The sequence below is a fragment of the Moschus berezovskii genome, chromosome 13 (genome assembly GCF_049115385.1).
Source record: "Moschus berezovskii isolate FMDL1 chromosome 13, NW_MosBer_1.0, whole genome shotgun sequence".
In the NCBI taxonomy this organism is placed as follows: Eukaryota; Metazoa; Chordata; class Mammalia; order Artiodactyla; family Moschidae; genus Moschus; species Moschus berezovskii.
Window position 1 is genome coordinate 38080633 of NC_142472.1, and position 25212 is coordinate 38105844.

The window sequence follows — 25212 nt, forward strand, 5'->3', positions numbered from 1 at the left end:
ACTTGCCTTGTATTTCCTTCCACTATTTGCAAAAGCTTGATGAATTATTCCGGCCCCATATAAATTAATGTAAGGTTTCCGTACTCCAGTTTATTACCATCTGACCTGCAACCCAGAGGTCAGAGAATCAGACTGATTAATTCAAGTTCTTGGTCATTATTTCTAATGACAGTTCAGAATGGGGGGATAATTGGTGTGCGGGTATTCTCATTTAATTATACTATATTGTTAAAAAATTAGGTTAGCAGTACTAAATGTGCTACCTTGGTGGCAGGTTCTACCAGATGTCCTCCGCTGAAGGCTTTGTAGCTTAAATTCCCTCTCTCCCTTTTTTATTCTCAGAATATCAACACCTTCGAGAACAGAATGTTAATGCTTGATGGGATGCCGGCAGTCAGAGTCAAAACAGAGCTTTTGGAATCTGAGCAAGGGGTAAGCGAAAGTTTCCGACGATGCCCCAACCCCTTTTCTCTCAGACCCTGGCAGGCATTCATGTCCAGAGTGTTCTGAGGTTTGCAGAACACTTCTGATTTTTCACTTGCTTCAGCTTTTGTCTCTTGAGTAACAATCCTCTGAGATGGAGGGTGATACTTACCCATTTGCAACCTCAAAACGTTACTAACGTACAAAACATAGCTTCCTAAATTTAGGAAGACATAGTGACCATATGGCTTTATTTAAATGGATGCATATTTTGGAAAGCTATAACAATTCAGAACACGGGGGAAGTGTTAAAAAATTAAGATGAAAATATAACCTCAGCGTCAATATAGATGGGTTCTTACCAAGTTAGGAAATTGCAGAGTACAGGTAGGGGAAGGTTTACTGTTTGTTGGATGGACTTCTTTTTTGACATTTGTGTTTACCCTTTCTTAGAGTTGATGAATTTAGGTCAGTGAGTTCGAAAGCACATAAAAGCAAAAGAAAGCTTGTTGAACAATAACGTAGCCAAATGACAGTTTATGGCTACTGAGGGTATGAAGATTTAAGAGCAGAGCTAGCTTTTTTTTTTTTAATAAGGATGTGGGCGATTTTATAATTGTTAACATTTATATAAACAGGTTCGCTTGTAAAAACCATCCTCAGGGCAATGTGTGGCTGACCACCTTTTATGTTTAAGGAAGAAAGCACCATCTACCTATCTTATTACAGCATTACAGAGCAAGTACTCATGACCAAAAAAAAAAAAAAAAAAGGACGTCAGTTAAATATGTAATCTTAATCTTATTTATGTATCCTTTATTCAAATCAAGATCAAAGCAAAACCTTAGCAATGTTTTATAATTGAACAATCAAAAGATAATTTAAGTGTGAGTAAAATCTCATAGTTAAAAAAAATCAGTGTGCATGAGTTCTTCTGGGACTCCTTTCAGAAGGTTAGGATATTGATGTAGCAAAAGGATTTCATAATGAGGACAGTCAAGGACAAGGATCTTGATGGTTGCATTTAGAGGGTCCTCCAGTAACGCCCCATTCTTGAGCACTAAGTGCCAGGCTGTGTGGCATTTCATAATATATCTCTCTTCTATATAAGTCAGTGTCTGAAACAGACTCCCATCATGTAGAGGATTTCATTTCATCTTTATGTTCAGTGTAGACTGGGGAGCTCTGAAATCAGCATTGTGGAATATGTCAACCGAAAATACATCCCCACAGTTCTCTATGTGATGTAATGACTGATGCCCAGAGATTTAAGCAGTAGGCCATCGCAAAAGAAGAGACAATATATCAGTTATTAATAATTGTTTTCTATTTTTAAACAAACCTTCAGGAAAAGTCATGTGTTCACCTGGATTTTCTAGCCTGACACTCAGCAAGTTAAATCCTCCAAATAGTGTTTTAACCTTTATTGTTTAGGTTAACCACAATAACAATAGAATGTGTTTTATTTTTTCACAGTTCTGTTTTCTTAATCTAAATGCATTAGCATCAGTTCAGTTCAGTTGCTCAGTTGTGTCCGACTCTGCGACCCTGTGAATCACAGCACTCCAGGCCTCCCTATCCATCACCAACTCCTGGAGTTCACTCAAACTCATGTCCATCGAGTTGGTAGTGCCATCCAACCATCTCATCCTCTGTTGTCCCCTTCTCCTCCTGCCCCCAATCCCTCCCAGCATCAGGGTCTTTTCCAGTGAGTCAACTCTTCGCATGAGGTGGCCAAAGTACTGGAGTTTCAGCTTTAGCATCAGTCCTTCCAATGAACACCCAGGACTGATCTCCCTTAGGATGGACTGGTTGAGTCTTCTCCAACACCACAGTTCAAAAGCATCAATTCTTCGGCGCTCAGCTTTCTTCACAGTCCAACTCTCACATCCATACATGACCACTGGAAAAACCATAGCCTTGACCAGAGTGACCTTTGTTGGCAAAGTAATGTCTCTGCTTTCTCATATGCTATCTAAGTTGGTCATAGCTTTCCTTCCAAGGAGTAAGCGTCTTTTAATTTCATGGCTTTTAAGCGTCTTTTAATTTCATCACCATCTTCAGTGATTTTGGAGCCCCCCAAAATAAAGTCTGACACTGTTTCCCCATCTATTTCCCATGAAGTGATGGGACCAGATGCCATGATCTTTGTTTTCTGAATGTTGAGCTTCAAGCCAACTTTTTCACTCTCCTCTTTCACTTTCATTAAGAGGCTTTTTAGTTCCTCTTCACTTTCTGCCATAAGGGTGGTGTCATCTGCATATCTGAGGTTGTTGATATTTCTGCCGGCAGTCTTGATTACAGCTTGTGCTTCTTCCAGCCAAGCGTTTTTCATGATGTGCTCTGCATATAAGTTAAATAAGCAGGGTGACAATATGCAGCCTTGATGTACTCCTTTTCCTATTTGGAACCAGTCTGTTGTTCCATGTCCAGTTTTAACTGTTGCTTCCTGACCAGCATATAGGTTTCTCAAGAGGCAGGTCTGGTGGTCTGGTATTCCCATCTCTTTCAGAATTTTCCACAGTTTATTGTGATCCACATAGTCAAAGGCTTTGGCATAGTCAATAGTTTAATAAAATACATTTCTACATGCCCTACGTTTAACAAAACATACAAACCATAACATCTCATTTGGAGAAGACAGCCTGATGGAAAAAAGAAAATAGTATATTTCACAGCGTTGCTTTTATTTCACAATATGTTCCTTAACTTGAATAGCAGCAAATCTGTTCAAGTCATACATGTTGAAGGAAGGGAGAAAACCACAAAATATACTGTATGTACAGAAAACCAGTTAAAATATATTACCAGGGCTACTAGTCAAAGCCAGGATAGTGTACTCTTGTCACAGTCTTGGAAATCTTTAAGAACATCTAGATACTTCTCTCCCCTTTATTATCATTTTTCAATTTTAAAGTAAGACTTGCATGAAAGATTTAGGTACATAAAAAACAAAAGCCAATGTTCCCAGGGGTTTTGCAGCTTGCATAAGAAACTCGCGTCACATTATTTATAGAAAGTACTTTTTGGTCCTCAAATAGGGACAGGAAAAGTTGTAAGTTCTAGGTTTTACTTAATTCATTAAAATCAATTTTCCTCCTTGTGAATGGAACTGATGTTGATATTTTAGCCCTAATTTAGATTTTGTATGTTGGAGGGGAATAGAAGCTGAATTTATTCTTTTAATATATGGACTTTTCTTTTTTTTTATTTTTTAATTTTTATTTAATAAATAGTACAAAGCACAATGCCATAAACATTAACAGTTAAAATTTCACCAAATGAAAAAAAAAAACTATAGAATACACAGTTGCAAAAAGCTACATTAAGTTATTTTACAACTGCCTCAAGCTGTAAAAAGAAAAAAAACCCAATGCCATACCTAAGTTATCCCTCTCTCAAAATAATGCCATTTATATTATAAACCACAAGCTCCCCATCAAAAGACGGGAACTGCTTTTGTTAATTCATATATATATGACTGTATCACTTTGCTATACACCTAAAACAAACATAACACTGTAAATATAGTGCAATATAAAATAAAAATAAGTAACAGATCTTTGGGGCTTCACACTGAGTTAGAGTTCCTATCAGAGGAATAACAGCACCACAGCCGCACTGAATCCTCATGAAGGAGGCACACGAATGCCTGGGTTACAAGAGTTACAGGAATGAGAGCTGGGACTTTTCTTAAATACATGGCAGATATAACTGCATTCTCTTTGACAGTAAAACTTTAAGAGAAGCCCACCATGCTATTTAATGAATTGTATTATGATTGATTATTTATAGAATATAATTAATTGTATTTAGTCATTTATAATACTTTTAAGTCAACTTTTCTTTAAAGAGATCAAATCAGCAATTTTTGTGAACTTTAATTTTGGCTCCTTTACTGAAGTATTTCACTGAGGATGATAGGATGGGTGATAATAATGTGGAATTTCAGAATCTCAGAACTATTTTAAGATAAGGAGTGCTAGATTCTAAACGTGATTTCCATGTTACAGAACTCTTTCCTTATTGAGTATTAAAGTCTGGTTGAAGTTTGATTCTTCATAAGAAAATGTAAATATATTAGTGAAATTAAAATCATCACACATAAGATTATGGGCTTTTGAAAACGAGATGTTGCAGTGAACAAAATTATAGAAATGTGCCTATGCATCACAGCAGTGAATGGAAAGGCTGAAGCTGGTGTGTTGGTGGGTTTCTGTAATCACTCAGGAAACCTAGTTTTAAGACTTTTCCATCAGTGTTTAGGATAAGGAAAGTGAACCTGCCTTTCAGGCTATAGGCAGCATTGTAAGATCTGCTGCTGTACGTGTACCTCCTGTCTCAGGGCGCCATGAAGGCATCTGTTCCTTCTCTCTTTCTTGCTATAAATAGTCCCTTAGGTCTCCAGCTGTCAGCTGGTTTCTGCATGTGCCCCCACCCCTTCATGGAATTCAGGGCCGGATGAGCTCATTTTAGAGCTTAAAGAAAGATTGTGGAACAGGCCAAGGTTGGCCACTCAGTTTACTCTTGGAAAAGTTCTGGCTGCCTTGCCTCATCTCCTTAATAGTTTTATGATGTGTGTATGTGGTCCCATTTCTTCAATTAGATTGTAAGCCCTTAAAGAGCAAAAACTATTTTTTGCCTTTTTCTTATAGTTCCTGGCACTTGGTGAATACATGTTCTATGCAGCTCGTCCAGGCATTTTAACTGGCCTAATGTAAAATATGAAATCAGTCAACAGCTAGTTATAAACATGCTCCGTCTACTTCGTAAGGTTATTGGGAACATAAAGATAAGCACTGAAAATAGGAGACTGCCATTGGTGCCAGTCTTTATCTTGCAGCCATGTTAACTAGATAGATAAGGGTGGCTCATTGAAACCACTTCTGCATGTCTCCCTTCTGTTTGGAACCCTCTTGAAAGTGAAAGTGTTAGTTGCTCAGTCATATCTGACTCTTTGCGACCCTCTGGTCTTTAGCCCGCCAGGCTCCTCTGTCCATGGGGATTCCCCAGGCAAGATTACTGGAGTGAGTAGCCAGGCTTTTCTCCAGGGGATCTTCCCGATCCAGGGATTGAACACGGGTCTCCTACATTGCAGACAGATTCTTTACCATCTGAGCCACCAGGAAAGTGGTTAGTTGTATTGAGGTTGCTCATTATTCCAGTCTCCTGAAATGGGACTTCAGTTTTCTCCAGGCTCATTGGTAGTACAGCACATGCTGCTATGTGGTCCATGGCAAGGTCACGTGCTCCTGTGATACACTCCAGGGGCCCAGCGTGGAGTGTGGGGTGACTTTGTCTGTGACCTTTGGTGCTTGTGTTCTTCTGGGACAAGAGCTTCCCAAATGCTGTCAGCCTTTGAATATTCAGGACTAAAGCAGGAAGAGGAATTCTGGAACTATTACACCCAGAGATAAGGCTGTGTGCAGAGAACGGGCAGCACCTCAAAGACATAAAACGTGATTTTATTCGTGGCCCTTCAGCTCCCCAGCTGGAATGGCATTGGCAAGGAACTGCCCACCGCCAGGCCTCTGTGTCTTCAACTATGCAGTGGGGCTGTTGAGATGAGGCCTTCCAAATTCAGCCTGACCATCTTTAATTCTGGTAACAGGCATGGAGTGAAAGAAAGTGAAACTGTTAGTTGCTCAGTGGTGTCCAACTCTTTGCGACCCCATGAACTGTAGTCCGACAGGCTTCCTCTGTCCATGGGATTCTCCAGGCAAGAATACTGGTGTGGGTTGCCATTTCCTTCTCCAGAGGATTTTACTTAGCCAGGGACTGAACCCCAGTCTCCTGCATTGCAGGCAGGAATGAGAGAAAGCATTTTTAATTATGAGTCTAAAAGTGATACTGAGATGAAAATGCCTGTATGTGAAAGCAGAAATGCACTGACTTTACAGGGAGACAGGCCTGAGCTCAGATGCCTCCTTAGCCAGGGGCCTGCTCTGTGGGCCCTTTTGGTCTCTGGTCTCGTCCCCACCTGGGAAGTGAAGCAGACCATCTAGCCTCACAGGAAGGAGCCTGCCCACATGCGGTGGATGCTCACGGAATGTTCTCCATTTGAGGAAAAACAGAATTAGAAAGGGCCCCATTGCTTCACTTTCCATTTCTGCAGTTCTTATCGTTATTGAGTAGAGATTTCAACATCTGCCTTAGTTTATAAACCTAAGAGAAGATTTAAGGTAAATCTCAAATGAGACGCATTCTTTTTCATTTTAATTTCTATTCAAGCATGTTTGGAAAAATGCTTCAAATTCTGATCAGATTTTATCTTGTAGAAATACAGAATGAATGCAGAAATCAATTATTATTTTAAGACAAAAATGATATCACCGTTTGGTGTGATAATGGTATTTGACCACAATTTTTAAAAAAGGAACTCTTGGGTTCGCATACTTTAAAGATAGTTGTGATGTTTTTACAGATGAAATGATTCAACAGCTGGGAATTGCTGCAAAACAAAATGGGAGGGTGGATGAATGGAGACAGAATGTAATAAGAGTGGTCACGATTTCATCATTCGTGAAGCTGGGCAGGGGGTGTGAGGGGGCTTGTTTAACTGTTCTGCCTGATTGTATATATGTTTGAAATTCTTTGAAGTATAATTTTTAGAAAAGCTCTCAGTGAAAATATGACAGATACATAGCCAGTGCACAGGTGTCAGAGGGGGACAGGCAGGAATCACTTCTGATTCAGTCACCTTCATTCTTTTTGTTCTAAGACCTGAGGAGTCTTCCATGGGGTAGAGCAGAGTCCTTCTTCCACTCACAAGCATGTTGGAGCCCTTGGTTTCTCCTTCTCTCTCTCCTTTTGTCCAGGCAGGTGCAATTCTGACCAGTGGTCTGGGTAATGGTATGAGTGTGGCTGAGAGCGAGGAGGAGATTGGATGTTCTGCCATTAAAAAAAAAAAAAAAAAAGGAGTATATTCACTTTATAGTGCTGTGTTAGTTTCTACTATACAGTAAAGTGATTCAGCTATACATACACATGTATCCCCTCTTTTTTGGATTTCCTTCCCATTTAGGTCACCGCAGAGCACCGAGTTCCCTGTGCTAACAGTAGGCTTTCATATCCATTTTATACATATCACAGCCTGGGAACTGGGAAGGGGACAGGTATGGCATCAGAGGAGAGATTCATTTCATTGTATCCTCCATGGTTTCCTACCAGAGAACATCAGCCCTGGTTGGACCAGAGATCCCTGAGTGCCCTAATTTTAGAGTTAGGACAAAGGAGAATAATGGTCTTTTCTTTGGAGCAGCTTTTGTAAACTGTTCTTCAGGACATCTGTAACAAGGTGTTGAAGGTATTTCTGTGTCAGAGGACTGACTAGTGCCATTAAGGTGACTTTGTTGCCTCTTCCTTAAGAGCAGAGCTCATGCTTTATGTTTCTTGTTATTCTTCATCCTCCCTGCACAAGGAGTTGATTGGCAGGGCTCAGCAAAGAGTGATCAATGCAGATGCTCTTTGTTGTAAGTGGGAGCCACTGTCATACTTTAGAATTGAGAGGATTTGGAGACAGGTGCCTTTCTGGAAAAGCCCCCAGTCCTTAGGTTTAATAAACAAATGAAAACAGGTGCAAGTGGTGTTGTTGCTGTTTAGTTGCTAAGTCGTGTCAAACTCTTTGTGATCCCATGGACTGCAGCATGCCAGCTTCCCTATCCTTCAATATGTCCCGGAGTGTGCTCAAACTCATGTCCATTGATGGCATCAAAGATGCCATCCAGCCATCTCATCCTCTTGTCTCCCACTTCTCCTTCTGTCCCCAATCATTTCCAGCATCAGAGTCTTTTCTGGTGAATCGGCTCTTTGCACAAGGTGACCAAAGTATTGGAACTTTAGCATCAGTCCTTCCAATGAATATTCAGGGTTGATTTCCTTTAGGATTGACTGGTTTGATCTCCCTGCAGTCCAAGGGACGCTCATTGTACTTGAACCTAGATTAGAGATTGGCAGTTCCATTAGAATTCAGTGGCTTTAGAGGAAAGGAAAACACACTCAACAACACATCTAGCTTCTTTTTCCTCAGTAAACCAATACGTTTAATTTAACATAAAAGATTTAATATACATTTGTGTGTCAAGGCTTAGTAAGACAGTGTTACTTTAATGACTTCATCAGAAGAGATGAGAAAGCATTATAAAAATGCCACTTGCATTACCCTTCAACAGCACCTCATTATTACCTCCCCTACTGTGGGAATAGGTGCCAGCATAGCTAGTAAATTGGTAGAATTATCTTAGACATATGAATTTGCTTATCATTTAATATTCTCTGATGACCCACTACTTGAGATCTTTTGATCTCTAGTCAAATCTTTGCATGTCACTACCTGGCTTCAAAGAAAAACATAGGCAGAAGCTATTTTATTGCTAATATGAGAAGACCGTTTTTTTTTTAAAAAGCAGGAAAAAAAATATGTACTTACAAAACTCACAGTTTAGGAAAGAGCTCTCTTCCACTATAGAAGCAGAGTTGGACTGATTTTTAATAATGTCAGAATGGCCAATAAATGTATTAATAGAAAGAATTGAAAATCAATGAGCTGTGATAGTAATTACAGATAGAACCCAAGGGAAATATAGCTGGCAGCCTAATCCCTTCCCTCGGGGCCTGCCCTGGGCAACGCTATGAAGTTGATAATTCTGCCCTCCTCTTTCCCATTAGCAATGTACTTTTTCCTTCAGCTTCATTCCTTTTCGCCCGCCATCCAGACAGCCTGACCCTCTGTGCAGCATGGTTCTCTGTATCCACAGATGACTGGTTCTAACTGCAGTCTCACTAGTTCTTTTCAAGCGTTATTTGCATCTGCATAGGGTCAGTGCTTTGTAAAAAGGAACACATTTTTAAAGCAAACTCGTGCTCTGAGTCTTTTGGGAATTTTGATTGGGGGAAAATTAACCTTTCCAAAATATTTCAGCTTCTGAATGATGATATTCTCCTTCATATACTAGTCGTTGCGGGAGAATGAGGAAAAAAAATCTGGAGCATGAGGTGTGTATTTCTGTATATCTAGGTGCGTTTTCTTGTACTAATAGTGGAAACAGTGTCAGACTTTATTTTTTTGGGCTCCAAAATCACTGCAGATGCTGATTGCAGCCGTGAAATTAAAAGACGCTTACTCCTTGGAAGGAAAGTTATGACCAACCTAGATAGCATATTAAAAAACAGAGACATTACTTTGCCAACCAAGGTCCGTCTAGTCAGGGCTATGGTTTTTCCCGTGGTCATGTATGGATGTGAGAGTTGGACTGTGAAGAAAGCTGAGCGCCGAGGAATTGATGCTTTTGAACAGTGGTGTTGGAGAAGACTCTTGAGAGTCCCTTGTACTGCAAGGAGATCCAACCAGTCCATTCTAAAGGAGATCAGTCCTGGATGTTCATTGGAAGGACTGATGCTAAAGCTGAAACTCCAATACTTTGGCCACCTCATGTGAAGAGTTGACTCACTGGAAAAGACTGATGCTGGGAGGAGAAGGGGATGACAGAGGATGAGATGGCTGGATGGCATCACCAACTTGATGGACATGAGTTTGAGTGAACTCCAGGAGTTGGTGATGGACAGGGAGGCCTGGCATGCTGTAATTCATGGGGTCGCAAAGAGTCGGACACGACTGAGCCACTGAACTGAACTGACGAAAAATTTTAGCAGATCTTATGAAAAGTTTTTATTCACTACCCCAATAAATGCACATTCACCAATAGAGCTTCTGTGGCCCTTGTACACAGTAGCCTGAAATAAATATGAACTCTTGGAATCTCTCTTTAACCTTAGCTCAGCTGATAAAGAATCCGCCTGCAACACAGGAGACCCCGGTTCGATTCCTGGGTCAGGAAGATCCATTGGCGAAGGAATGCGCTCCCCACTCCAGTATTTTTGGGCTTCCCTGGTGCCCCAGTTGGGAAAGAATCTGCTTGCAATGTGGGAGACTTGGATTTGATCTCTGGGTTGGGAAGATCCCCTGGAGACTACCCATTCCAGTATTCTGGCCTGGAGAATTCCATGGACTGTATAGTCAATGGGGTTGCAAAGAGTTGGAGAGGGCTGAGTGACTTTTACTTTCACTTTGGTGAGGTTGCAGAAGAGGAGAGGATTAAAAATATTTTACTGCATAATGTATGTTTTAATATAATGGTTTCAACAATTTAATGATCGGTAAAAACGTGCAAAAATATTCCCTGCTCATCACAGTGGAAAAATTTTGTTTCACTGTGTGTATCAATTTCAGAAATCAAGAAATTGAGCAGAGCTGACAGCACATATTAGATTCACCTCCTTGAAAACTCTGTTTCTCTGTTCTGGTGTTTTGAGAATGCAGAATTTCATAAATAAGTAACAAAATAGGGATGTCAACAATTGCTTTTTTTTTTGTCTTTATTGCTTTGCAAATTATGTCAGTGTCATCACTGAGGAAAATCTTTGCTTTGCTACCAAGGCACAATCAACCTGGTGGCAGGTTTGATCAGTTTCAGTCGTGTCTGTGGCCTATAGAAAAATGAATCTGTCTCTATGATCTGCTGGTCAGTCCATTTTCTTGTCTTAAGGGCATTTTGTCAGAAAATAATTAATAGGTACTTCTTGTCAATCATAAAGGAGCTGTGTTATTTAGATGACTCATAGTCTCCATGACCAATTCTGTTTCCAACTTTGCAATTTCATTGTTATACGTTTGTCTTAACTAATTATGTCTTTTCAATAAAGCCATGCAGATGATGATTGATATAGTCTTAAAGCTTGTATCTACTAAACAAGACAGTCTTATTGTTTAAAATTAACATAAAGAATGTACTGTTCTTAAATTTTTTTTTTTACCTAGGTTATATATTTTTTACTTTCAACCTGAACGAAATTAATGCAGCTGTGGTTTAAAACCTCAAACTTCCCTTGGCTAAGTCAGTTATAACAGGATAGTAGAATAAGTCTACTGGGTCACTTCAAGTTTTCACGTCATATAAAGATTCACGTCATTCAAAGTACTGAAGCCCTTTGAAAATGATTGATCAGGTACTTCCCTGGTGGTGCAGTAGTTGAATCTCTGTGCTTCCAATGCAGGGGATGTAGGTTCCATCCCTGGTCAAGGAGCTGAGATCTCACGTACCACATGGCACAGTCAAAGGATAAAAAATTGTTTAAAAACATTCAAAAAATCAATATATTATGATATTTGCTGAAGAAAATAAAGAGGCAAATTGTTTGGAGTAAAGTATTTTCTATGAATAGTGCAAAGCCTGTTGGTACATTTTAGGGAGCTGACTGTCTGGAATTCATTTTCAGGCCCATATGTATAACCTATTCATGTCCAAGATCATAAATTTTTCCCTCAGTCAATCTTGTACTCACTAAAAACTTTTGTCTTGCTAAAAATGTCTTGATTCTTTTACCATCAACTATTGTGCCAAGGAACATGATTTTCCTACACATAATTATTAATATGGTAAATAAATATCAATTACATGGTAAACCCTTAATGTCTATTATATCAAGTCTTAAAATATATAGGGAGACGTTATCATTTTCCATTCACCTTGCTCTCAATTTGCTCTCATTTCCCTCCCACCAAATTTTACTTGCCGTGGTGACTTCTGATTTCCACATCAACATTCCATAAATACATAAACGTGGAAATTTTGTCCTCGTCCTCTTTGAGTTGTCGTCTTTGTGGTATATTCACATTTCTGTGCAGTGTTTTTGATTGACAGGAATGTTTCTGAGAAGGATGGGGAACATTTTCCTATATATTTAAATTCAGGGATAGTAAAGGGTATAGAATTCAGCTAGAATAATGAAACTACATACATCATCCTTAACATAGTACCCTATGTATTAAGTAATTCATGTCAGAAGCAACTGCTCTTGGGATTGTTGTTCGTCTGAATTTCTCCTTAATTTCATCATGTAAAATAATTTGTATATGTAAAGTAAAATAGATGTTCAGTTATTCACATGAATTTTGGAAAAACTGAACATTGATGATGCTCTTGAGTTACTTTGTTTCATGTGACTCCATTATCAATTAAAAAATGGTACTGTGAATTTATAATTATACAATAGAATTAATACGTATTGATTTTGTGTTATTAATATCTGCTTTTATGCATAATTTGCATTTAAAAATAAGTCTTTAGTTCTGTATTCTTGAACTTTACTCAGAAATTCTGTATTTCATTATATGCAGTTCCGTTCCATTCCCGTCGCTCAGTCGTGTCCGACTCTTTGCGACCCCGTGGACTGTAGCCTACCAGGCTTCTCCGTCCATGGGATTCTCGAGGCAAGAATACTGGAGTGGGTTACCGTTTCCTTCTCCATGTATGTAGTTAACTTTCCTTAAAAATGAAGAACTAGAAACAATCATTACTTCGGAAAGCAATTGAAATGTTATTCAGAAATATATATGGCCATGACAGTTAAAGGAATAATGATTTAAAAATTGCTTTCTGTTTTGTTAACCAAAACTAACTCTTTTCTAGTGAATACTTACATAAAGCATTTTATTTCAATCTCCTATTTCCGCAGAGATAAAATTATGTTGCCACCATTCAAAATTTCAGTTGTCTTGGAAAATGATTCTTCTACAGAAGTACAGGGGAACTAACTATAAGAGGCAAAAATAGTACATGATACGTAATGTGGCCAGTTTCGTTAATTAATATATTTTGCTTTTTCTTATAGGAAAAATGACACTTTATGCTATATAGCATCCTGAAACTGTTGGGGAAAAAGTCACCAAGTAATTGATATTATTAGTTTTTGAATTACATGAATTATCATCTTTATGCCTTGCACAACCCCTTGCCATTATAAGAGACCTAAGGCCTTAGTTAGAAAAGAGTAAATTGTTCCCAAATGCAATGACGTTGTACCTACATGGTGTGACCTTCCTTTACATAGCTGACATTATTTGCGAATGATCATTGTGTGTAGTGGCCCTTTGCAGTCGCCTGACATCTTGTGTTTGTCGTCTGGACTTTCTGTTAGCTTCTCATATCAGTGATTTCAGTTCCCCTTAGAGAATCTTTTACAAAAAGGAAACCATAACACCTTGCCGTTCCTAGACTCTCTTGCAGTTAATAGGACTCTGCCCAGTGAGCTGCACCAACCTGTAGAGACATGTAGCGTGGACAGTGCAGGGCAGGCTGCCTTTTGGGTGAGTGCAGTGGCAAGAACTTCTGGCTTTTGGGGTTGGTGTGACAGGCTTTCTGGCATTGGATGCTAGAGGGTGGTAGTTGTAAAATGAGACCTGGGATGTGGTTTATTTTTCCTCTTAAATGTGTGTGTTCCTTTAGGATGTAAGCCTAGTTCACTGACCTACCACATTTTCTGAACCAACAAAGACGTGCTGTGTAGCACAGCGATTTCTGCTCAATGCTACGTGGTAGCCTGGATGGGAGGGGAGTCTGGGGGAGAATGGATACATGTGTACATGTGGCTGAGCCCCTTCGCTGTTCATTTCAGACTGTCACAACATCATTAATTGGCTATAACCCAATACAAACTAAAAAGCTTTTTTAAAAAATGAACTTACATTTAAAAAAATATAGTTCGGGTAGCTAAGCTGGTAAAGAATCCGCCTCCAATGCAGGAGACCCCAGTTGGATACTTGAGTTGGGAAGATCCCCTGGGGAAGGGATAGGCTACCCACTCCAGTATTGTTGCCTGGAGAATTCCATGGACAGAGGAACCAGGCAGGTTACAGTCCATGGGGTCGCAAAGAGTTGGGCTTCCCTGATAGTTCAGTTGGTAAAGAATCCGCCTGCAATGAGGGAGACCTGGGTTTGATCCCTGAGTTGGGGAGATCCTCTGGAGAAGGGAAAGACTACCCATTGCAGTATTTGATGTGGCGAATTCCATGGACTGTATCGCAAAGAGTTGGACATGACTGAGAGACTTTCACTTTCACTTTACAAGTAGCTTTCACTACTGAAACTACTCAGAGTAGATGCTGTTTATAGCTGATACAGTGAGGTTTACTCATTTTCCAGCTTAAATGTATTAGGACTTAGCTCAGTGAAGTGAGCTTCTGTGGTGAAGTGCGTGGACTTTGGAGCCAGACGTTGTGCTTATGTCCTGTCTCTAACATTTTTTCTGTGACCAAAGGAAACTACTTAATTTCTGTCTTATTTTCTTCATCTGTAAAATGGGGATTATAATTGTTGTTGTTCAGTTGCTCAGTCTTATCTGACTCTTTGCAACCCCATGGACTGCAGCATGCCAGCTTCCCTGTCCTTTACTGTCTCCTGGAGCTTGCTTAGACTCATGTCCATTGAGTCAGTGATGCCATCCAACCATCTCGTCCTCTGCCGCCCCCTCTCGTCCTGGCTCCAATCTTTCCCAGCATCAGGGCCTTTTCCAGTGAGTCAGCTCTTTGTATCAGGTTGGTGAAAGGATTGAAGCTTCAGCTTCAGCATCAGTCCTTCCAATGAATATTCAGGGTTGATATCCTTTAGGATTGACTGGTTTAATCTCTTTGCTGTCCAAGGGACTCTCAAGAGTCTTCTTCAGCACCACAGTTCGAAAGCATCAGTGAAACTCAGCCTTTTCATGGTCCAACTCTCACACCTGACTACTGGAAAAACCATACCTTTGACTATATAGACCTTTGTAGGCAAAGTAATGCCTCTGCCTTTTAATATCCTGTCTTGTTTTATCATAGCTTTTCTTCCAAGAAGCAAGCATCTATTAACTTCATGGCTGCAGTCACTGTCTGCAGTGATTTTGGAGCCCAAGAAAATAAAGTCTGTCACTATTCCTCCATTGTTTCAGGGAAGATAAAGGAGTTGACCATTTGCTGCTAGCTGTTGCTTCAACCTGATGCCCTCTCGTCCCCATAGTTTGTTGAAATCATGGTTCTCCTACAAGTTCCAAGACAAAACTCTTTCTTGCATTTAGCATTCCCATCGATCTCTCTCTTCTCTGCACTTTTATCGACTCTGTCTGTAGTCACAACCCACCCAATTTAGCACTTAATTGAGCTCAAATTGCATCATGTGTATTAACTCTCAGCTTGATTTCCAGCATATTCATTCGTTAGTTTAGTCTCAGAACAATCATTTATGGTGCTGGTTGTTAGGAACCAAGATATAGTCTGACTTGAAGGAGGCCCATGGTTTATCTGGAGAAGGAAATGGCAACCCACTCCAGTATTCCTGCCTAGGGAATCCCGTGGACAGAGGAGCCTGGTGGGCTGCTGTCCATAGGGTCGCACAGAGTCGGACACGACTGAAGCGACTTAGCATGCATGTATGCCTTGGAGAAGGACATGGCAACCCACTCCAGTATTCTTTCCTGGACAATCCCAGGGACAGAGGAGCCTGGTGGGCTGGCGTCTATGGGGTTGCACAGAGTCAGACACGACTGAAGCGACTTAGCAGCAGCAGCATGGTTTATCAGGAAGATGATACCAGTATTAATATTCCCAAAAAGAATACTTATGGAGGGTGCTATTCGTGGGCACTTCTGATCCCTGGTACCATCTCATCTAACATTCCTAGTAGTCCCACAGTGATCATCTCTACTTTACCAATGAGGATGGCTAAGAATGGTTATGTAATTTCTCCGAGATCACATGACTTCTCAGTGTCAGAATCAGCTATGTTTGAACTTGAGACAGTGATGTTTTTTTGTGCTACTAAGCTGCTTTCCTTGTAGCTCAGACGGTAAAGCGTCTGCCTACAATGCGGGAGACCCAGGTTTGATCCCTAGCTCGGAAAGATCCCCTGGAGAAGGAAATGGCAACCCACTCCAGTATTTGTGCCTGGAAAATCCCATGGACCGAGGTGCCTGGTAGGCTACAGTCCATGGGGTTGCAAAGAGTCGGACACGACTAAGCGATTTCACTTTCTTTCACTTTCTTTCTTTAAGCTGCTCTTTAGCAAATGCTAGATGTCTAGCATTTTAGGTGAAACTTTCATGGAAAATCATTGATTTTTACAGATCTTGAAGAATAATTCTCATTATTTTATTATCATGTCTCATGAAAAATATTTATTAGAATGTTATCTATTGATTAGTTGAATGAATTTGACTTGGCTAATCTAACTTGACATTTCTTTGGCATTGGGAATGTACTTCCTCTGGCTTCTTTAGAGTTGTGTCTTCTGAAGGAAAAATGATGACAACGCTACTACTTTGTATCTGTATGTATCCTTTGTGTAACTCTGAGCACTTTATTATTTGTTATTGTCTGATGTTGGCATAAATGTAGTGAGAAGATAGAACAGAATACTGTGATCACTCTTTTTCATATGAAAAATTGGGAACATAAGAATGCAATCATTTGCCAAAAGCCCAGAGATGATCAGTGGCCATTGTGAGATTTTTAACCCAGGGCTTCTAACCCTTGAAAGTGAAAGTGAAGTTGCTCAGGCATGTCCAACTCTGCGGCACCGTGGACTGTATCTTATCAGGCTTCTCCATCCATGGGATTTTTCCAGGCAAGAGTACTGCTGCCTGCAAATTTTAAATGCTGATGGATTTTCAGTAGAGTTGTGGACAGACAAGCACACTAGAAGTCCTCTTGGCCTTAAGAGGTGGTGGTTAATGTTGGTATTAGGGAGTGCCAGCTTGGTGATACCGATGGAAATGGGTCTGGTCTCGATGCCATGGTTTGGAGAAGTGCAGAGAAGATGAAAAGATATTCTTGAGTAGATGGAGATAGTGTGCAAACACATCAGTGGGGATGGGGCTTATCTTTCTATAATATGCCATCTCAGAGCAGATTTTTCAGAGTTAAAGTGTAACTCATCCCTTTGGGCAATGGAAGTTTGTTCTTGTATATGAAGGAGGGATGCTGGTGTAGTAACTTTTGGGGAGTGATCCGTGCTCTCTCGGACTCTCCCTTAGTCCACGTACTGTTTGCTCTCCTCTTCCTCACCTCCTCATCTGGGTTTTCCCCCACTTTTGCTGTGGTATTGAATTTTTAAGCCTGTGCGGGTGTGCCAGAATTCATTTAGATGAATTTGGAATTTTTGATATTTGTTCACATAAAGGCTGTGTTATAGTTAAGTGGCTAGACGTTTGAGTTTCATGCTTCACACCCTTTTAAATTCTTTATGCCATTTCATTTATCCACTATGATTTCATTATAATTCTGTGTAACACTTTGGGACTCATTCATGGGATTGCTTTGGGCCCGTTATTTTTATGGTCTCCGAGTGCTGCTTCTGTCGTGTTCTCAGAGTCTTAAAATGGTGCGAGTGTGATTCTAGAGATTCTTCATTTTCCTGAAATCATGCAGTACTATAGATATGCAGTGCATTTAGCTTGATTCTGCATAGCTACAATTACTTGGGTAATTCAAGCAGAGAAACCACACGCGCTTAAACCAAACCGCTTATTATGTCTTTTCATGGATTAGAGTGGTTTAGTCCGAGCAGTTTTGCAAAATAAGTTTATAGCACCTTTGGTTCTCAGTTATTTATTTATTTATTCACTCTAAAAAAGATATGGGGTGAGGGGCATTAAGCAGATATACCTGGGAGAACCCTGAAAATACAGTTAGGTGTGTACATCAGGTTTTAGGATATTATACTTTGTTGTGTACTGATGTACTTTGTTGTTTATTGAGCTGGTCATGCTGGCCTGGAGTGGCACTTTGCATCTGTGAATATCCTTTTCGTATATCAGAGCAGTTTTCTGTGCCTTATACCTTGATGTTTGTATCAATTCAATGAGAAGGTGGAATTGGTCCCTTTAAAAGTTAGTGAGGATTGTGAGGACATTGCAGAAAGAGTAGACTGAGGGGGATTCTGATAGTCTGGGCCTTCTTTCTCCCTCAGCCTTTGAGTTCCTGTGGAGCCCAGCAAATTCCCACTGTCAGGCTCCAGCATTGTATTTTCAGTGCCAATTACCATTGAATTGTGAGATATGTACTTAACTCTGCCTTTTAAGAAGCAGTTCACATTTTCATCAGTGACATTTTATTTTACATCTTCTCTACTAAGAGAGTGAATGACTCATTTGGGTGTTAAAAAATACTTGAACTGTTTAAAATATTGATGTTATAAGTGCCATAACTTGGAAGCTGAGACATGAAAATTGGCATTTAAATGATGTCTCCAAAGATTCCACCTCTTTTGTACAGAATGAGACTTTCTATCAGAGTGAAGCTGCGGTGTCAGGTTCTGAATTCAACTCTGAGATCCTGGCAGTGGGGCTTCAGTGGTTGGCAAGCTCCACATAAAGCCACTCTGCAGAAGGACCAAGGGGTTAATATCTAGTCTCTGCTCTCAGGGCCAAACAGGAGCCCAATGCATGATTTTTCTAGGGTAGTTTTTTCTAATTGCTCATATGAATTGGTTTCTTTTTCTTTTTTTAGTTTGAACAAGGCTTTGAGGTTAGCCAACGTCTCACATAGTACCTATGGCAGTATGTACAGTAGGTTCTCGACAAATATTTGTTTCTTTTTATTTTATTGAGCTTGACTGGAAATCTGAGATCCTGTGTTTACGTTCATATGATGGTTTTTGAGGTTTTGCTGCCTAGATTCCTGATTCTGTCTCTTCTGACATGGATGGTGTCACCTCTGACATGGATGGTCCGAGAGAGTCTGCCTTTCTGCTGAAGGAGATGGATCACGTCTGAACAGAACAAAACATATGAACAAATTGTATAAAATCTTAAAAGACTCATGTCACACTATTCCTCTCTCTCACTTTCCTTTCATTGTCCAACATCCTGTCTCTCCTGTCCCTTTGGCAGAGCAGTTTTCTGCCTTTGTCATCCCTTATCAGTTGGAGATGAGTGTAGATGAAAGTTGAATGTTAACATGAGAGTCAACACAAATACCCCAGTGTATGTTTTTTTGGTCAACATTTTATTGTTTTAAGATAGAAAATAGTTATCTCATAAATACTGTGTGTGTGTGTGTGTGTGTGTGAGAAAGAGAGATAAAGTCCAGGACATTTTGGCTACAGGAAAGGAGAATAATGACTTTTATTTAAATAATCATGGTCCTAGAAAAATTTGCCAGAACTATGAGAAAATGGAAGTTTTATCTTTTCTCAATAATAAAAATAATATTAAAAATAAATTCTCTATTTTCCTTTTAATACTTAATTCTTTTACTTTCCTTTTTAATTTTTAATTTTTTTTTTAAATAACCTTTTGTTTGGCCTGTAGAAGAATCCTGACTTGAGAACACTCTTTGGAGACGAATAATAACTGATGAGCTATTTCTCTTGTTGGCAAAATAGCAGCTATCACTTATACTTTCTATCACTGTTACTAAGTCTGGCTGAAATCATCTTGAGGTGAGAACAGTACCGCTGTTGTCTGAAGTTTTTAGGAAAATTAGAATCATCGAAGAAAACCTGGCAAAGCTTTTGTTAGTAAAATATTTCAAAAATTTTTACACAATGGGCTAGCTTCTTGATTTTGCTGGTCTTCTCCATGGACACAGAGATATTAAGCTCATCTTCTGTTCTGTAGTGTACTTGAAATATACAAGTGATCTGTTTATCACACGAGGAGAGTGTCTGTAGGATTACGTATGTAGGCCATTGAAGGGGCCGGAAGAGGAAGAGGCAAACACAGGTTTGACCCTCAATTCACACATAAAATCTCTAAGGCAAAGACAGGATCAAGTAATTTTCAGTATATATAGAATATGGATATTTTGCTTTTTGGTGTGTGCATGCGTGCATAGTTGTGTCTGACGCTTTGCAGCCACATGGACTGTTGCCCGCCAGGCTCGTCTGTCTAGAAATTTCCAGGGAACAATACTGGAGTGGATTGCCATTTCCTTCTCCAGGGGATCTTCCCGACCCAGGTATCGAACCTGCATCTATGTCTGTTGCATTGACAGGCCGATTCTTTACCTCTGTGCCACCTGGGAAACCCTTGGAGGTAATGTCAGTATAATTGGGAAACAGTTCAGTTGAAACTAGGCAATAAATTCACTCAGTTAAATGGAATTTAGGTACCAGAAAGCATCATCCAGTAGTAGAAATCAGATTCCTTGCACTGCTCAAAGCATATGACTTCCCTATGGAAAAACAATAGCAACGAAGATTTTGTGCAGTGTTGTTTATTGATCCTGCAAGAATGTAATAGGAAGTCGACAGATTCTGAGGCTTTTTTTTTTTCTTTATAACTTGTGGGTGTGATAACAGAGTTTTAATGTTTCTTTTGATCCTTATCCAATGAAGAAGTTATTTCCTTCTACCTGATGGTATTGAGAACACCTGAAATAACTTCAAAAGACATGGTATCCAGAAATCTTACCACATTGGTTTTCAGTGTGTGCTGTTTACTCCCTAGGGGAGGTACTTTTAAAATACTTGAGTTACCCTAACACTAACCAAGCAGAAAAAAAATTTTTTTTGAATTTATCTAAGTATTAAACTGACAGGGCAGGTGAGACCAGTGTTTATTAACAGATTTATTTCAGTCTTTTTTTTTTTTTTCTTTCATTTTTGGCTGCACGGGGTCTTTGTGTGCAGGCTGCCCTCTAGGTGCAGCATATGGGCTTCTCGTTGAGGTAGCTTTGACTGGTGCAGAGCACAGACTCTAGAGCCAGGGGGCTTTAGTAGTTGTACATGCGTTTAGTTACCCCACAGCATTTGGGACCTTCTCAGACCAGGAATCCAACACGTATCCCCTGCATTGGAAGGCGGATTCTTAACCACTGGACCAGCAAAGAAATCTCTGTCTTTTAACGTATATGATTACATTTGATTCTTATAATGATGTCTTCAGTGGAGGAAATAAAGTCTCAGAAGTGTTAAGTGTCCATCTGACATCAAATCTTAGGAGTGTTCTTTCAGCTATACACAGAAACTGAAAAAGTGCTATCTTAAGTGTATTCTGATAGACATGTAAGATAGGGAAACCTAATATGTAAGCGTTTATCCTCTCTGCTTTTGCAGCTTCCTTTTTGTTGTGGGTCTTTGTTACACAATATCTGGAGAATTAGAGAAAGAGGACTTTTGAGGGTGGAGGAGTAGAAGAGATAGAACAGGGAAAAGAGCATGCTCTCATTTATTCTGGAAAGGGCAGAACCCTGTTGCTGAGGGAGAGAGTAATTGATTTTGAAAGAGTGTGCAGGGATGGGATAGGGAGATTGAGTGTGAGCCAAAGTAAAACTTTCGCAAGTTTGAATAGAGAGTTTAAAAATTTGGTGGATGGGGCAGGATAGGTCTACCAAGTGATCCAGGTTTTGAAAATGGAAGAAACAGCATTTTGCTAGTTTGTGTATTATGATCACATTTTTAGCTTTTCATTTTTTGAGAGACTTGACTAAACATCTAGATTGTTTACTGAAGATTGGGTTGGAATTTCTTTCAAGGACACATTGGCCTGCCTGGCCCATGCAAGTAGCTCACCTTCACATGGGTTACATTTGGAGTTGGGTCATTTGTAGTGATGTGGATGGACCTAGAGCCTGTCATACAGTGGGAAGTAAGTCAGAAAGAGAAAAACAAATATTGTATATTAACGCATACATATGGAATCTAGAAAAATGGTACTGATGAGCCTATTTCCAGGACAGCAGTAGAGACTCAGACATAGAGAATAGAGTTACGGATATAGTAGGGGGAGGGAGAGAGTGGGACAAATTGAGGGAGTAGCGTTGACATACACACACTACCATGTGTAAAATAGACAGCTGGTGGGAAGCTGCTATATAGCACAGGGGGCTCAGCTCAATGCTCTGTGATTACCCTAGAGGGCATGGGATGGGGGAGTGGGAGGGAGGCACAAGAGAGAGAGGATTGTGTATATATATACTTAGAGCTGATCCACATTGTTGTATAGAAGAAACTAACACAACAGTTTAAAGGAATTATACTCCATTTAATACTTTAAAGGAATTATACTCCAATTAAAAAATAAATTTAAAAAAGTAAATGCACATACATGCACACACTCATATACACTGCATATATACACACATATGAATATAGTTTTACATATGTAAATTGTTGTTATATATTTATACATACAGAAAATGCAAATATATATGTGTGCATAATTATACAATATGTATATTTATATAACTTAGTTATTTTACACATAAATAAATTTGTATGCACGAATACCAAATGCTTCTCATAGTATTGGCAGATTGTTATAGTGTTTAGAACAGGCTTTTCAAACTACTTTATATTTCTCTGAATTTGAGTGGGAAAAGGCATCAACACTGGAGCTGCTGACAGGAGATGGGGATTATCCTGACAGTGTAACCCCTCCGTGGAATCTGCGGTAACTGCTGCTGCTGGGTGGACTTCTTTCCTTGCCATATGTTGAGAAAATTTAGGAGAGAAAGATTTGTAAGTGATAAAGCATTGCTCTAAGTCAACTTAGATGTCTCTCAGATGCAGGTCGAGAATCTCAGGATACATCAGAGTCTTTGGAAGGACTGCCCTGATGTACTAGAACATGCCTTGCATGAGGAATGAAAGCATTTGCTGTTCAACATTGTGAATCCTTGAGGAGTTATTTTGCTTTTCATGGTGTGTTGATTACAATACCCAGAATTCTAGATGCATTCAAATGGTATACTAAAGATTCCTTCTTGACATCATGATGTATTATGTTAATAATGTAGTTAGAAATTGAAGATTGCTGAGAAATACTCCATTGTGTATATGTACCAAAGCTTTCTTATCCATTCATCTGCAGATGGACATCTAGGTTGCTTCCATGTCCTGGCTATTATAAACAGTGCTGCAATGAACATTGGAGTACATGTGTCTCTTTCAATTCTGGTTTCCTCGGTGTGTATGCCCAGGAGTGCGATCGCTGGATCATATGGCAGTTCTATTTCCAGTTTTCTGAGGAATCTCCACACTGTTCTCCATAGTGGCTGTACTAGTTTGCATTCCCACCAACAGTGTAAGAGGGTTCCCTTCTCTCCACACCCTCTCCAGCACTTATTGCATGTAGACTTTTGGATAGCAGCCATTCTGACTGGTGTGAAATGGTATCTCATTGTGGTTTTGATTTGCATTTCTCTGATGATGAGGGATGTTGAGCATTTTTTCATGTGTTTATTAGCCATCTTTGTGTCTTCTTTGGAGAAATGTCTGTTTAGTTCTTTGGCCCATTTTTTGATTGGGTCACTTAGTTTTCTGGAATTAAGCTGCAGGAGCTGCTTGTATAATTTGGAGATTAATCCTTTATCAGTTGCTTCATTTGCTATTATTTTCTCCCATTCTGAAGGCTGTCTTCTCACCTTGCTTAGAGTTTCCTTTGCTGTGCAGAAGCTTTTGATTTTAATTAGGTCCCATTTGTTTATTTTTGCTTTTATTTCCAATATTCTGGGAGGTGGGTCTTGGAGGATCCTGCTGTGATTTATGTCGGAGAGTGTTTTGCCTACGTTCTCGTCTAGGAGTTTTATAGTTTCTGGTCTTACATTTAGATCTTTAATCCATTTTGAGTTTATTTTGGTGTATGGTGTTAGGAAGTGTTCTATTTTCATTCTTTTACAAGTGGCTGACCAGTTTTCCCAGCACCACTTGTTAAAGAGACTGTCTTTTCTCCATTTTATATTCTTGCCTCCTTTGTCGAAGATAAGGTGTCCATAGGAGCGTGGGTTTATCTCTGGGCTTTCTATTTTGTTCCATTGATCTATATTTCTGTCTTTATGCCAGTACCATACTGTCTTGATGACTGTGGCTTTGTAATAGAGCCTGAAGTCCGGCAGGTTAATTCCCCCAGTTCCATTCTTCTTCCTCAAGATTGCTTTGGCTATTCGAGGTTTTTTGTATTTCCATACAAATTGTGAGATTATTTGTTCTAGTTCTGTGAAAAATATTGTTGGTAGCTTGATAGGGATTGCATTGAATGTATAAATTACTTTGGGTAGTATACTCATTTTTACAATATTTATTCTTCCAATCCACGAACACGGTATATTTCTCCATCTATTCGTGTCCTATTTGATTACTTTCACTAGTGTTTTATAGTTTTCTATGTACAAGTCTTTTGTTTCCTTAGGTAGATATATTCCTAAGTATTTAATTGTTTTCATTGCAACAGTGAATGGAATAGTTTCCTTAATTTCTCTTTCTATTTTCTCATTATTAGTGTATAGGAATGCAAGGGATTTCTGTGTGTTGATTTTATATCCTGCAACTTTGCTGTAATCATTGATTATCTCTAGTAGTTTTCTGGTAGAGTCTTTAGGGTTTTCTGTGTAGAGGATCATGTCATCAGCGAACAGTGAAAGCTTTACTTCTTCTTTTCCAATTTGTATTCCTTTTATGTCTTTTTCTGCTCTAATTGCTGTGGCCAAAACTTCCAGAACTATGTTGAATAGTAGTGGTGAGAGTGGGCACCCTTGTCTTGTTCCTGACTTTAGGGGAAATGCTTTCAGTTTTTCACCATTGAGGATAATGTTTGCTGTGGGTTTGTCATATATAGCTTTTATTATGTTGAGGTATGTCCCTTCAATTCCCACTTTCTGGAGAGTTTTTATCAAAAATGGATGTTGAATTTTGTCGAAGGCTTTCTCTGCATCTATTGAGATAATCATGTGATTTTTATTTTTCAGTTTGTTAATGTGGTGTATTACGTTGATTGATTTGCGTATATTGAAGAATCCTTGCATTCCTGGGATAAAGCCCACTTGGTCATGATGTATGATCTTCTTAATGTGTTGTTGGATTCTGATTGCTAGAATTTTGTTAAGGATTTTTGCATCTATGTTCATCAGTGATATTGGCCTATAGTTTTCTTTTTTTGTGGGGTCTTTACCAGGTTTTGGGATTAGGGTGATGGTGGCCTCATAGAATGAGTTTGGAAGTTTCCCTTCCTCAGCTATTTTCTGGAAGAGTTTGAGTAGAATAG

The 25212-nt window shown here is 39.5% G+C and overlaps 1 protein-coding gene across 3 annotated transcripts in view; it reads left to right on the forward strand.

Annotated features, from left to right (window-relative positions):
* The window catches only part of KLF12 (KLF transcription factor 12), a 555324-nt gene that overhangs the window by 251994 nt on the left and 278118 nt on the right, over window positions 1-25212 (forward strand). For all 3 annotated transcript variants that reach the window (XM_055426457.2, XM_055426460.2, XM_055426459.2), the window contains one exon: window positions 343-432. In XM_055426457.2, the coding sequence (XP_055282432.1) occupies window positions 343-432 (90 nt within the window). The remainder of the gene's footprint in view (window positions 1-342; window positions 433-25212) is intronic.